Source organism: Thamnophis sirtalis, unplaced genomic scaffold (genome assembly GCF_051295495.1).
Source record: "Thamnophis sirtalis isolate CommonGarterSnake01/CBP01778 unplaced genomic scaffold, rThaSir2_p1.2 scaffold_5, whole genome shotgun sequence".
In the NCBI taxonomy this organism is placed as follows: Eukaryota; Metazoa; Chordata; class Lepidosauria; order Squamata; family Natricidae; genus Thamnophis; species Thamnophis sirtalis.
Window position 1 is genome coordinate 89,655,311 of NW_028261385.1, and position 12,066 is coordinate 89,667,376.

At 37.6% G+C, this 12,066-nt stretch overlaps 1 protein-coding gene across 1 annotated transcript in view; it reads left to right on the forward strand.

Moving 5' to 3' along the window:
• The window catches only part of KIAA1958 (KIAA1958 ortholog), a 102,753-nt gene extending 90,952 nt beyond the window's left edge, over positions 1-11,801 (forward strand). Inside the window, exon 5 of the mRNA XM_087716176.1 lies at positions 10,611-11,801. Within this exon, the coding sequence (XP_087572302.1) occupies positions 10,611-11,656 (1,046 nt within the window). The 3' untranslated portion in view covers positions 11,657-11,801. The remainder of the gene's footprint in view (positions 1-10,610) is intronic.
• Positions 11,802-12,066: the final 265 nt, after the last annotated feature.

Consider the following 12,066-nt stretch of genomic DNA (forward strand, 5'->3'; position numbering starts at 1 on the left):
CTTGACTAAAAATTTGTCTTAACTCTTCAAGGTTTTGAAATGAGTCTCTATGAAGGCATATTACCTGAAGAATTGAAGTTCAAGATAAACAATTTGGGGTTTTTTTGCAAGAAGATTCAATGGTTTCTTAGTTACAAGAGATCTTTAATTCATAAAAGATATCATAGCCTCACTGCAGATGGATCATTTATCTTTACTAAACAAGAATAAGAAGCTATAACACATTTGATTTATGTTGTGACAAGCCCTTCTACAAAAGATGTGATGATTGTTTAGCACATTTCACGCTGATGTCTAAACAGGACCCTGCTTGGAATGGTACATTGTCAGTCAGAATTCTGATGATGTGAAGAGCTACAAAATAATTGCAGGATGTGTATAAAATACTCTGGTGTACCGACATTCTGGAGGCTTAGGTGCTGAAGCACAAAATTACATTCACTCAAATGATACAGTGCAATTATGTTTGTATTGACCAAATTTGTAGACTTTGCTTCTTTGTGTGAGCAAATGTTTCCTTAAAATTAAAACATATTGTTTCTGCAAATGATTACATACTATATTGGACAATTTTGGGCATGCTATGGTAAGCCCACATAACACTACTGTTTCATTAGCTACACTGGCTTTCAATGAGCTTCCAGATACAATTTATGGTGCTGGTTATTAACTAGAGAGCTCTTCATGACACGAACCTGGCTATTTACAGGACAGTCTCTCTGAATTGTTTTTCACAGGGTGGACATGCTTTATTTTATCCATTTTAAATTAAATTTACATACCTCCCATTTCCTGTTGAAACAGCTCTATAGAGTTTACAAAATAATAAAGAATAAATTAAAAACAAATAAGAATTAAGTAGAGACTAAAACCAAGAGGACAAACAATATGGGAGTAGGAGCTAGATTTAGGCTCCTTTTAAGAAGTAGTGTTAGCTAGTGGAAACCAAAAGCCAGCCTGCTCTGTCATGGTGCCCACCATATATGAGAAACATTCCACCTGTGACTTACATAGCCCCAATCCGGTTGGCCTTCAGTCAAAGTCTTAAAGTCCTGGCTCTTCACCAAGCCTAAGTCCAGAATGTGTAATAAGCTTGATTATTATGATGGTTTGCATATTTTCAAGTTCTGAGCCAATCCTTGGCACAGCATTGAATTCATAATTTTTGTTATTTTGTTTATTGGTGTGAATGTTTTTATTTAAAATTGTTGTCAGATGTCTAGAATCATGTGCTGAGATTGGTGGCTATATACTGTAAATAGACTGAGTAAACAAACTCATGTTAGTATAAACCCATATGAGGTTTTTCAATATGTTTAAATCATATTTGCAAATGATCATGAACAACTAATTGTACTTGATAATCATGCTGCTATATAAATTGTTCTCCATCTCTTATGCAGCAAGAATGATAATCTTATCAGAAGAAAAGTGTAATACTATGCAGGAGTTTAGTTCAATAGGATTTACATCTTTATGTAAGTATATAGTATTGCAACATAATGTGCATTGCTAGTTAGCTATTATTCCTGAGTGAAATACAGGGAAAGGTACTTTTAATTAGCAAGCCTATTATTTTCTGTATTAATTTATTCTAATTGTATAAATATTTCTGTGGTTGCTTACTTGATAGTTAGTCCTACCAAGTCACAGATCATATCCCTATGGAAGTTTTCTTGGAAATGCAAGCGGTAAAAATCTACATATGTGAGTCTAGATTGCACTTTTCATAACGTATAAGGTGAGGTACATATACCAGTAATATAAAGAAAGTGGGAAACCCATTGATAACCATTGGAAAAATATACACTATTTCAATGTGTATGGCAATACAATGTTGTTTTTGTTCCAACATACAATGCACATAGTCCTCAACTTACAACTATTTGTTTAGTGACTGTTTGAATTACTACAGCACTGAAAAAAGTGACTTATGACTGGTTTTCACACTGATGACGATTGCAGCATCCCCATGGTCTCATGATCAACATTGGGATACTTGGCAACTGATTCGTTTTTATGATGGTTGCAGTGTCCCGGGGTCCAGCTGACCACCTGACAAGCAAAGTCAATGGGAAAGCCAGAATCACTTTCCAACTATGTGGAAAGTGTGGAAAGTTTCTAACTTAAACAACTGTAGTGATTCACTTAACAAGTGTAGCAAGAAGGATGTTGTAAAATGGGGCAAAACTCACTTAACGATTGCCTCGCTTGGTAAGAGAAATTGTGGGGTCCATTGTGGTCATAAGTCAAGGACTACCTGCATTCAGACTACAATATGACTCCTTTGTAAGTAAACATATAGTAATTTTCTCTATGTCTGTACTAAGCCCTGTAGCTCTGTGTACATCTCCACCCAAACTTAGAGAATAGCAATAGCACTTACATTTATATACCGCTTCACAGTGCTTTTCAGCTCTCTCTAAGCAGTTTACAGAGTCAGCATCTTGCCCCCAACAATCTAGGTCCTGATTTTACCCACCTCGGAAGGATGGAAGGCTGAGTCAACCATGAGAAGATGCATTCTCATGGAGGATACTATTTTGAACACAGAAGTGGCTTAAGAAAAGTCAGCATGCAAAACCGGAACCCATAACGATACCAAGAGCTTGTTTTAGAGTGAAAATAGGACAAACTCCTAAAGCTATTTTAGTCATAGCCCCGGATAATAATGCATTGCGCTGGCTGACTTTATTTGAGAAAACATTTAATCCTTTTCACAGTGATCAACATTACATCTGATGCCTAGTCAAAACAGATGACACGTAAATTGCACCCCTGTCAACACTTCACAAAGAGAAGGAAGTTAACTGCAATGGAGCAGAGAAAAGAACTCCCCCCCCCGCTTTTGACCTACTTGCCTTGCATTCCACAATTTTATGTGTATCCCTCATCTTCCTTCTGTCAGTGAAGTGGGAGAATCAAACTGCCAGAAGAAATCCCTGCAATGGCTCTGCCTAGTTTTGAATGCAATAACTGGATTTGCATATAGAGGAACATTAATGTGCTTAGTGTTTTGGGGTATGGCCCAGCCACAGGAAAGAAGCCAGTATCTAATCTGGTTATAAATCACAGATGAACATGTGAAACTTGCTTAGGAATCCTGGCTTGTTTTTAATCCTGGCTTGCTCTTATCTGGAATTTCACATGCTATGTCATAATGTGATGTATTGTTATGTACAAACAAGCCAGTGTCATATATAAATCAGGTTTCACATTGGGTCAACTTAATGACTGTGGCTATCCAAAAGGAAGATTAAAACCATGACTTGGCATGTTGTATAAAGCAATTCATAATGTTCTCACTCTTTCCAGAGGTTGTGAGTTCGATCCTAGGCAGAGGCAGAAGTAGGGTTTCCTGCTTGGGCAGTGGGTTGCGCTAGATGACCTGCAAGGTCCCTTCCAACTCTGTTAATCTGGTAGAAGCATTGGTGAAAACAAACCAGAAAAATATATATGATTTGACAACCAGCAAGTGTGACTAGCTTAGGTGAAAGACCAATATTAAAATAAATAATGATTTCTTTAAAATGCTTACATGGTTATCAGTGCTGTTACTGCTAGAATAGCATATGCTGATTACTTTTTAATTGGTAAAATTGGATTGATTATTAAAAAAAAGAAAAAATAATTCATTATTTATTCGGAAACAGCAATGAATTAGAGACATGAAAGCCAGCTGGGTGATTTTAGGGCCAATCATTCTCTCTTAGCTTACCTCACCGCACAGGGTGGTTGTTGTGTGGAAAATAGGAGGAGGAAAGCGTGTTGCATATGTTCACTGTCTTGAATTATTTGTTAAAATAATAAAGGTGGGATACAAATAAATAAATATAAATATAAAAAGCTGTATTAACTATAACTTTATTCTTCTTCATCCAGTTTATCACTGATATCGAATACTGTTTTAAGACTTGAATAATTTCTTTTTTTTAAAATAGTCTTTATTGGTTATACATTTTTTTAAGGATAAAATATACAAATACGAATACAGTTTTAAACATACAACCCCCCCACCCCCCCGCGGTGACAGTCATTCACAGCCCAACTTTTTTTCCTTCCTCATTGTTTAGTCTCTAAGGAGAATCTTCTCGTTACAAAGTTCAGGGATCTATTACAATACCCATGTTCACTTTTAGTTCCCATTGTTAACAACTGCTATTTAACTTTCCACGTTTTAAGTCCCTGCTGTTCTCCTTGTCGCCCACATATACCATAGGTTCCAGCTAAGATAATGTTCTGTTTCTCCTTTGTCCCTCAGCCAACCCGTCATTCTGTCCATTTCTGCACAATTTCTTTAATGGCAACCATTGGGGATCAATGCCACAGTGAATAAGTCTATCCTTTTGAAAAGGGAAAATTTTTAATATTCCAGGTTTTTAAAGGCCTGTCCATCTTGGAAAATCTGTTCCCCAAGCTGTTATTCAGGAAAAATACTAGAAATACTAGAAATACTAGGTTATCTAATATTACCCCCCTGGCTTCCGGGTGGTGACGTCATTGTGCCTAGAGCGGGGTAAGGGAGCTCCTCTAACCCCTAGCTCTAATTTCTTCGTGTGGGCTCTTTTTTGGAGCACTGCTGATCCCGAAGAGACCAGCAGATTAAAGGGGATATTCTGCAGACACCGGGGTGGTAAGGCAAATCCCCCGGCAGATAGGAGAAACCCCCCTAAATGGATGAAGAAGATATCCTACCATCTGGTTAGGAGTGAGCAATGGCGGCCACATAGAAGGAAGAAACAGAAATAGAAGCAGATGAATTTGGGTCCTTGCTATTATTGCCGACAATCCAGAGAGGAAAGCAACGCGAAACTGCCAAAGTGGGCGAGCTGAGAGAAGAAGAAGCCAGGAGAGAAGCTGTTTTTTACAGTTTAAGTTTGCCAGAAAGAAGAAATGCAAAGAGGCTGAGTTAGAATGGACAGGAAGGGACAGCCACAACAAGCCACAGTAAGAACAAAATCCCGACATGGACTCCAGGGAACAAAATTTGCCGGAAGGATTTGGAAGGTTTAAAGAAGTGACTGCATAATAGTCGGGTTGGCAAAACGGAGTTTCCTTTTTTTGTGCTTCCTTCTGCCACTGGGTTGAATTTGTTAAGTATCTGATATTGATCTGACTGGGAGCTTGGAGCTGTGCCAGAGACAAGAAATAGAGGTCTGTCTTTTGCTTCGTGGACTATAACACTGACACCAAGGAGAGAGTGACTTAGAGAGACTAATTATTAGAACTGAATACTGAACAACTGACAAAACTGAGGGATATCTATTGATACAAGAATAGGGTGTGATGTATAAATTTATGATATTTACTAATCAAATTAATCAAATAGAATACTACTAGTATTATTACATAGGACTGTTTAAGTATTGAAAGGTGATACCAAGGAAGGATAATTGTGGAATTGTTGTTGAATATTGGTTTATACAATTATAATAATTATAATATATTATTGATATTACTGATAAGGTATAAATAAGGTAAAAGTTATAACCAATAGTGGGCAAGACCAAAAAAGGGGGGTTAAAAATGGCAACCTCATCAAAATTAGGGAAAAAGACCACACCCAATGTGAGTGCAGCAATGCCCCCCTCCTCAAATAAAAAAACAATGGAGAGTGCATGGGGTTTGGAGAAAGGGGAAAAGATGGCAGAATCAGCGGGACCAGCACCTATGATGCAAAACATGCAATCGATGCTCCAGATGATACAGGAGACCTTGGCTATAAGCCAAGCAGAGACAAGGAAAAATCACGAAGAATTAAAAAATGAAATGGGAGAATTGAAAGGAACAATCAAAATTGTAGACGATAAAGTTGAAAAGATACAGAATACCTTAACAATCAACGAACAGAAAATCCAATGTATGGAAGAAAAAATACAACAATCAGATCAGAAGATGGGAAAAATGGAAATAGAATATAGGGAACTTAATAAAGAATTGGAATTGTTAATAATCCGACTTGAAAACGAAAAAGCGGCATTCTACCTAAGATTTCAAAACATACCGGAAGAGAAGGAGGAAGATCTTAAAGAAAAAATGGCTATTATCCTTACTGAATTTCTGCAAAAAACAGAACAAGAATTGAGAGCAAACATTGATGTGGCTTACAGGGTGAATACTAATTATGCAAGGAGACATAGGCTCCCGAGAGAGGTACATGTAAGATTCACTAAAAAAACTGCCAGAGATGAAGTGTACCAAAAAAAAAAAGACGATTATACTACAGGGAAAAGAGCTGACCACGCTTAAACAGATCCCACAGAGAATCCGGGAACAACGCAGGCAATACCAATTTTTATCAAACGAGTTGAATAAAAACAGAATAATGTACAGATGGCTGGTACCAGAAGGTGTTCTGGTATCTTGGCAAGGAAAAAGATATAAGATAGAGAATTTAGAAGAAGCACACAAATTCTATGAAGAACACTGTAATAGGAAGGAAAACAAGGAAGCAAAGAGGAATTAGAATACAGAGGTCAAGTGGAAGACACATCAGAAGACAGCGAAAGAAGCAGGAGAGAAGAACAGAGACAAGAAAGAGAAAGAGCAGAGAAGGAAGACAGCGGAAGAAGCTGGAGACAAGAACAGAGGCAAGAAAGAGAGAGAGCAGAGAAGGAAGGCGCAAGAGGGAAAAGTCAGATACAAACTAGAAATAAAAGAAACAATCTCAACTAAAGATGGATCAAGAAATAACAATTATGTCTATAAACTTGAATGGACTGAACTCACAAAAAAAAGAGCCCAGATGTTTAACATTCCTAAGAAATTGAAAGTAGACCAGATATGGGTTAATTGGTATAGATGGATGGAGCAAAGAAATAAAAAGCAATGAAAGAATAGAACAACCCTCAAAAATAATAATTATGAGTAAAACAAGGGGTCATGATTGGTGAAAAAAAATCAGGATGATAGCTGGTATATAGACTGTAGAAGGCTAGAGAAAAAAGGAAATAATATGAAAAAAATGACTTGTGGAAATAACACCTTCAAGAAAACATAAACTGGACCTGAAAGAGACACCTATCACAATAGAAAAAGAAAGGAAGGGAAGAAGGAAGGAAAGGAGGGGAGGAAGGAAGTAGAGAATGGAAGGACGAAGGAAAGGAAAGAAGTGGAGGGTGGGAGAGAGGGAGAGAGAAGGAGAGATAGTAGGAGAGGAAGAAGAAGTGTGGAGGAGAGGTAGGGGAAGAAGAAAGAAGTAAGGAGAGGTGGGTGGAAAGGAGAGAAAGAGAAAGAGAGTAGGGAGGAAGAGAGAAAAAGAAGGAGAAAGGGTAGGAAGTAGAAGAAAGAGGGTAGAAGTAGGGGAGAAGTAAGGGAAGGAAGAAGGGGAAGGAGAGGAGGAAGGAAGGAAGTAGAGAAGGAAGGGAGGAAGAAAAGAAAGAGAAAAAAGGTGAGATGTGGAGGAGAGGTAGGGGAAGAAGAAAGGTGAGAGATGGGTGGGAGGGAGAGAAAGAGAAGGAGAGGAGGGAGGAAGAGAGAAAAAGAGAAGGAGGAAGGAGAAGACAAAGGGTAAGAGTAGGGGAGAAGTAAGGGAAGGAAGAAGGGGAGGGAGAGAAGGAAGGAAGGAAGTAGAGAAGGAATGGAGGGAGAAAAGAAAAGAAAGAGAAAATAAGGTGGTGTCAAAGCAGGTCTGAAGGATGGTAAATAATACATTCCAAATTATACCTTATACGCCTTTTAAATGGAATAATAATAATATAAGAATGGCAAAGAAAAAGAATAACTATATGAATGTATACCTATAACCGCATGTAAGAGAATAGATGATAGTAAAAATATAAAGCACAATATAGGTAAATAATACTTGATCATAAGTAGCTAAGTATAAATAAATAAAGAAATTTATATAAAAATGGATAATGAATAACAAGATTACGAACGCAAGATAGAAATATACAGAAAGGAAAACACTAACTGCAAAGAAACCGATTCGGAACTGCTGTATGATATACGATGGAACTTATTGTTCCTATGTTGTTTTTAAGTTATGTGGTTATTTTTGTTAATGTGTTTATGTGTTCTGTTGATGTGCTTATGTGTATAAAATTAAAAAATAATTAAAAAAATAATATTACCCCCCTTTTGAAAATTAAATGAAGAACAATTCAATAAATCTGAGTCCCAGCAAAAGCATTTACATTCCTAAGATTATCCAGTTTAGATCCAAATATACTTCTCTGTGTGAGATGTGAATACAAAGACATCACAATAGTACCTCAAAGTCACCCCCTAGCATTCTTTAGATAAATTGTTCTAACAGTCCCTGGAATTCCCCTCCGTGAAATATTGGTTAAAATGGGGCATAAATCATCTGATTACAAGGAAGAGAGGAAAAAAGGACATCTTTATGGGGATACAATGATTATTCCTCTTTTAAATTTTAAAAAGAACTGAATTATCTGGCAGATGAGGAAAGAAACTGCCTTTAGTCCTACATTCTGAACTTGGCAATAGCATTCTAGGTTTCTGTTTATAAAGTAATAGCTTATCAGTCCTTCAAGAGAACTAAGGTCAAGAAACTGAAGCAGCAGAGATTGTAAGAATGCCCTTTTTTTGTTGCAAAGTAGAAGAACTGAATCTAAAAAGACTGCCAGAATTTCTCTCTGTCTCATTTTATAGCAAACTAAATTAAGTCAGGATTATTTTGAGTTTCTTTCTTATGCATTCCACTTTCTGAATCATCTTTTTCCCCCTCATTTAATGTTTCATTGCTCCTTTCCTCCTTCTCAGGAGTGGGCTTCAAAAATGTCAGCAACGGGTTCTCTGCCCAGTTGCTGGGTGGGTGTGGCCATGGCCTAGTTGGTCTCCTGCACTATGGTGGCAGGGGGGGAGGTGTTTTGTGTTCCCCAGACTCTGGAGGCTTTCCTCGAACCTCTAAGAGGGAAAACTGTCTCCCCTAGGCTCCGGAGGCCTTCCGGGAGGCCTGTTTTCCTCCCCTCCCTGAGCTTCCACACTTACCTCACATCCAAAATGGGCCACGTGGAGACTCCTGGGAGGGGAAGGGTGGGTGGGACCAGCCAAGGATGGGATTTGGAGATTCTCTGAACTGCCCATAATGTTAGCTATGGGTTCTCCCAAAGCCAGGTGAACCTGTAGCAGCCTACCCCTGCCCCTTCTAAAGATTAGGTATGCATTTTTTCACATGGTAGCTTTGAGGAAGAGGATTTTTTTTTCCATTGGGAAACAAATGGAAAGAAGAATAGAATCATAGGGCTGAAAGGGATCTTGGAGCTCTTCTAGTTCAACCCCTGCCCAGGGTTGGAGTCCTTATTCCATTAACCCCACCCCCACCCCAACTCCAGGAGGCAAGCTGTTCAGTCCTCCTCCTCCTCTCTTGGTACATCTTGATCTCTGTCCATATCTGGAGGCATAGAACTATTTAATTTTGTTTAATTGTACTCCTGTAATTAATGTATTTGGCAATAAGCACAGAAACTATGAATCAGTTAACAGATGAAGAGATGCTTAACAAAGCAGGAAAACAAGTGCATTTTTTAAAATTATGATAAATAGATCTGCTTATTTGTTTTGATATTGACATTGATTAATTGATTTCTATTTTATCTTAAACCAATGAAAGATAGAATGGAATATGAATGAGTAACTGATAAACCCATAGTTTCCCTGAAAATTGATTCTTTAACTTGCTAAAGGCAACCATATGTAACAGTGTACTTAACTAGTATTTGGAGAGTCCATATATTTCATTTAAGGATATTAAAAACAATAGATGAAAACATTTTTTCTCACAAAGATGACTATGGTAAATTATTCTGAACTAGTAAAATCTTTGGGATCTTTTGCAGTGTTTATTAGAAAATGAACACAAATCTGATCTATGTGGGCAGCTTTAGACAGTTTTTCTAGGACTCTAAAGTGAAAAATACCACATCCTTTTAAATTTCAGCCTTCAAAGTAACTTCCTATAAATTGTTAAGTGTAAATTGTTAGTTGAAAGACAGAAAGTTTTTCTCAATAAATCATTAGTCAAGATCACCCAACATGGCCATTCGGTCTGCGGGGAAAAATTGCTTACATTTTTGTTCTTTGTATAAATTGTCCACTGTCCTAGACTTGCTTAAAGAATGTAAGTTGTTTTTGAATTAACACATTACATTAATATGTTTTAATACCCAAACGCTCAGCTTATTTAGCATGTTATAAAGTGCTTTGATTAAAAGTATATAAACAACACATGGAACCAGTACAGCCTCTGATTTCACAAATGAAATGGTTCAGTATTGTTTTCTTAATTGGACCTTTCCACTCAACAGTGGAATCACTGAAAAATATTTTCTATTTCCTAGATTCTTCCAAAATGTAAACCAACCTAAATCTCAGGTTTTTCTCCCTACAAATCTCTGTAAATTAAATGTGTGCCAGTAAGTTGAAGAATATATATATATTAAGTTTTTTTCATATCTTTAGTAACATCATTTGTGAAACAGAAGTTGGCTGTCCGTGCTTGACAGGTATGTAAGGAATTACACCGTTGTCATCTTTGTGAACATTAATTGATTTTTATTTTGTTTTAAGGAAAAACATAATTTGAGAAAAATTATGCATCCCATGAGCTTGTTCTTACATATCACTTCTTTTGCTTCTCCCAGACCAAGATGAGAGAGCTGCCGAACTTAGTAGAGAGCAAAATGAGAAAACTATTCGCAGTACCCAGACAGCTCTCCGAAACTTCAGAGAGTTTCTCATCTCTAAGTATCCTTCAGAAACCAGGGAGATCTACATTATTCCTTGCAAAGAACTAGATGCTTACCTAGCATCCTTTTTTGTCGATGCCCGGCAGAAGGATGGTTCAGAATATGAGCCAAACAGCTTGGCCAACTACCAGTGTGGGCTGGAGCGCTATCTCAAAGAGCATCGATATGCATACAGCATCACCCGAGACAAGGAATTCAAGAGGTCCCAGGAAGCACTGAAGCAGAAGCAGATGGAACTGAGGTGCAAAGGCAAAGGCAACAAGCCGCACAAATCAATGAAACTTACTTTTGCCGATGAGCTGATTCTCCGCAAAAGAGGCCTGCTAAGCCGATATAATCCTGAGGGATTGCTGAACCTTGTCTGGCTCAACAACACAAAGGCCTTTGGCCATTGTACTGGCTTCCACGGGTCGACTCTCAAATGGGGGGACATTAGACTTCGGGTGACAGAGACCGGCTTAGAATACTTGGAATGGATGGGCCAAGATGGCAGCGATGGGAATTCCAAGATTAAGAGAACAGGCACAGATTCCCGAGTGTATGCCACTCAGCATGCTCCACAGACTTGCCCCGTGCAAGATTATAAGGAATACGCGCAAAGGCGTCCCCCCGCGATGCGGTACGAGGATGCCCCTTTCTACTTATCCATTAAGCCGGTTGTTAATCTAGCTGCATTACACTGGTACAATTGCCAGGCCCTAGGTAAGAACAAACTAGCCAAGATGGTCAAGACTATGTGTGAGAAAGGGAATATTCCTGGAAGGAAGACCAACTTCAGTGTGTACCAGAGCTGCAGCACCCTCTCAGAAGCCCAGAGTAACCAGCTGGTGCTAATCTGCAACAACCTAAGCCAACAGGCCGCTCAGTCCGTAGCAAGTCATTCTAGTACTGGCAACTTCATAGTGTCTGCATCTTATGACTCTTCTTCGGATACAGCTTGAAAGGACACTCAGCGGAACCATGAGGTGCTAGAAGCTTTGGTGTCTGGTAACATACATTGTCTGTGATTCTACAGTTCTCATTAGACTCACCTTTCTCCAGTGTCAAATCCCGTTATCAAAACATATATATATACACATACATACATACATATATATATATATATATATATATATATATATATATATATATATATATATATATATATATATATATATGTATGTATGTATGTGTATATATATATATATGTATGTGTATATATATATATATATATATATATATATATATATATATATATATATATATATATATACACATACATATATATATATATACACATACATATATATATATATATACACACATACATATATATATATACATACATACATACATACATACATACATACAT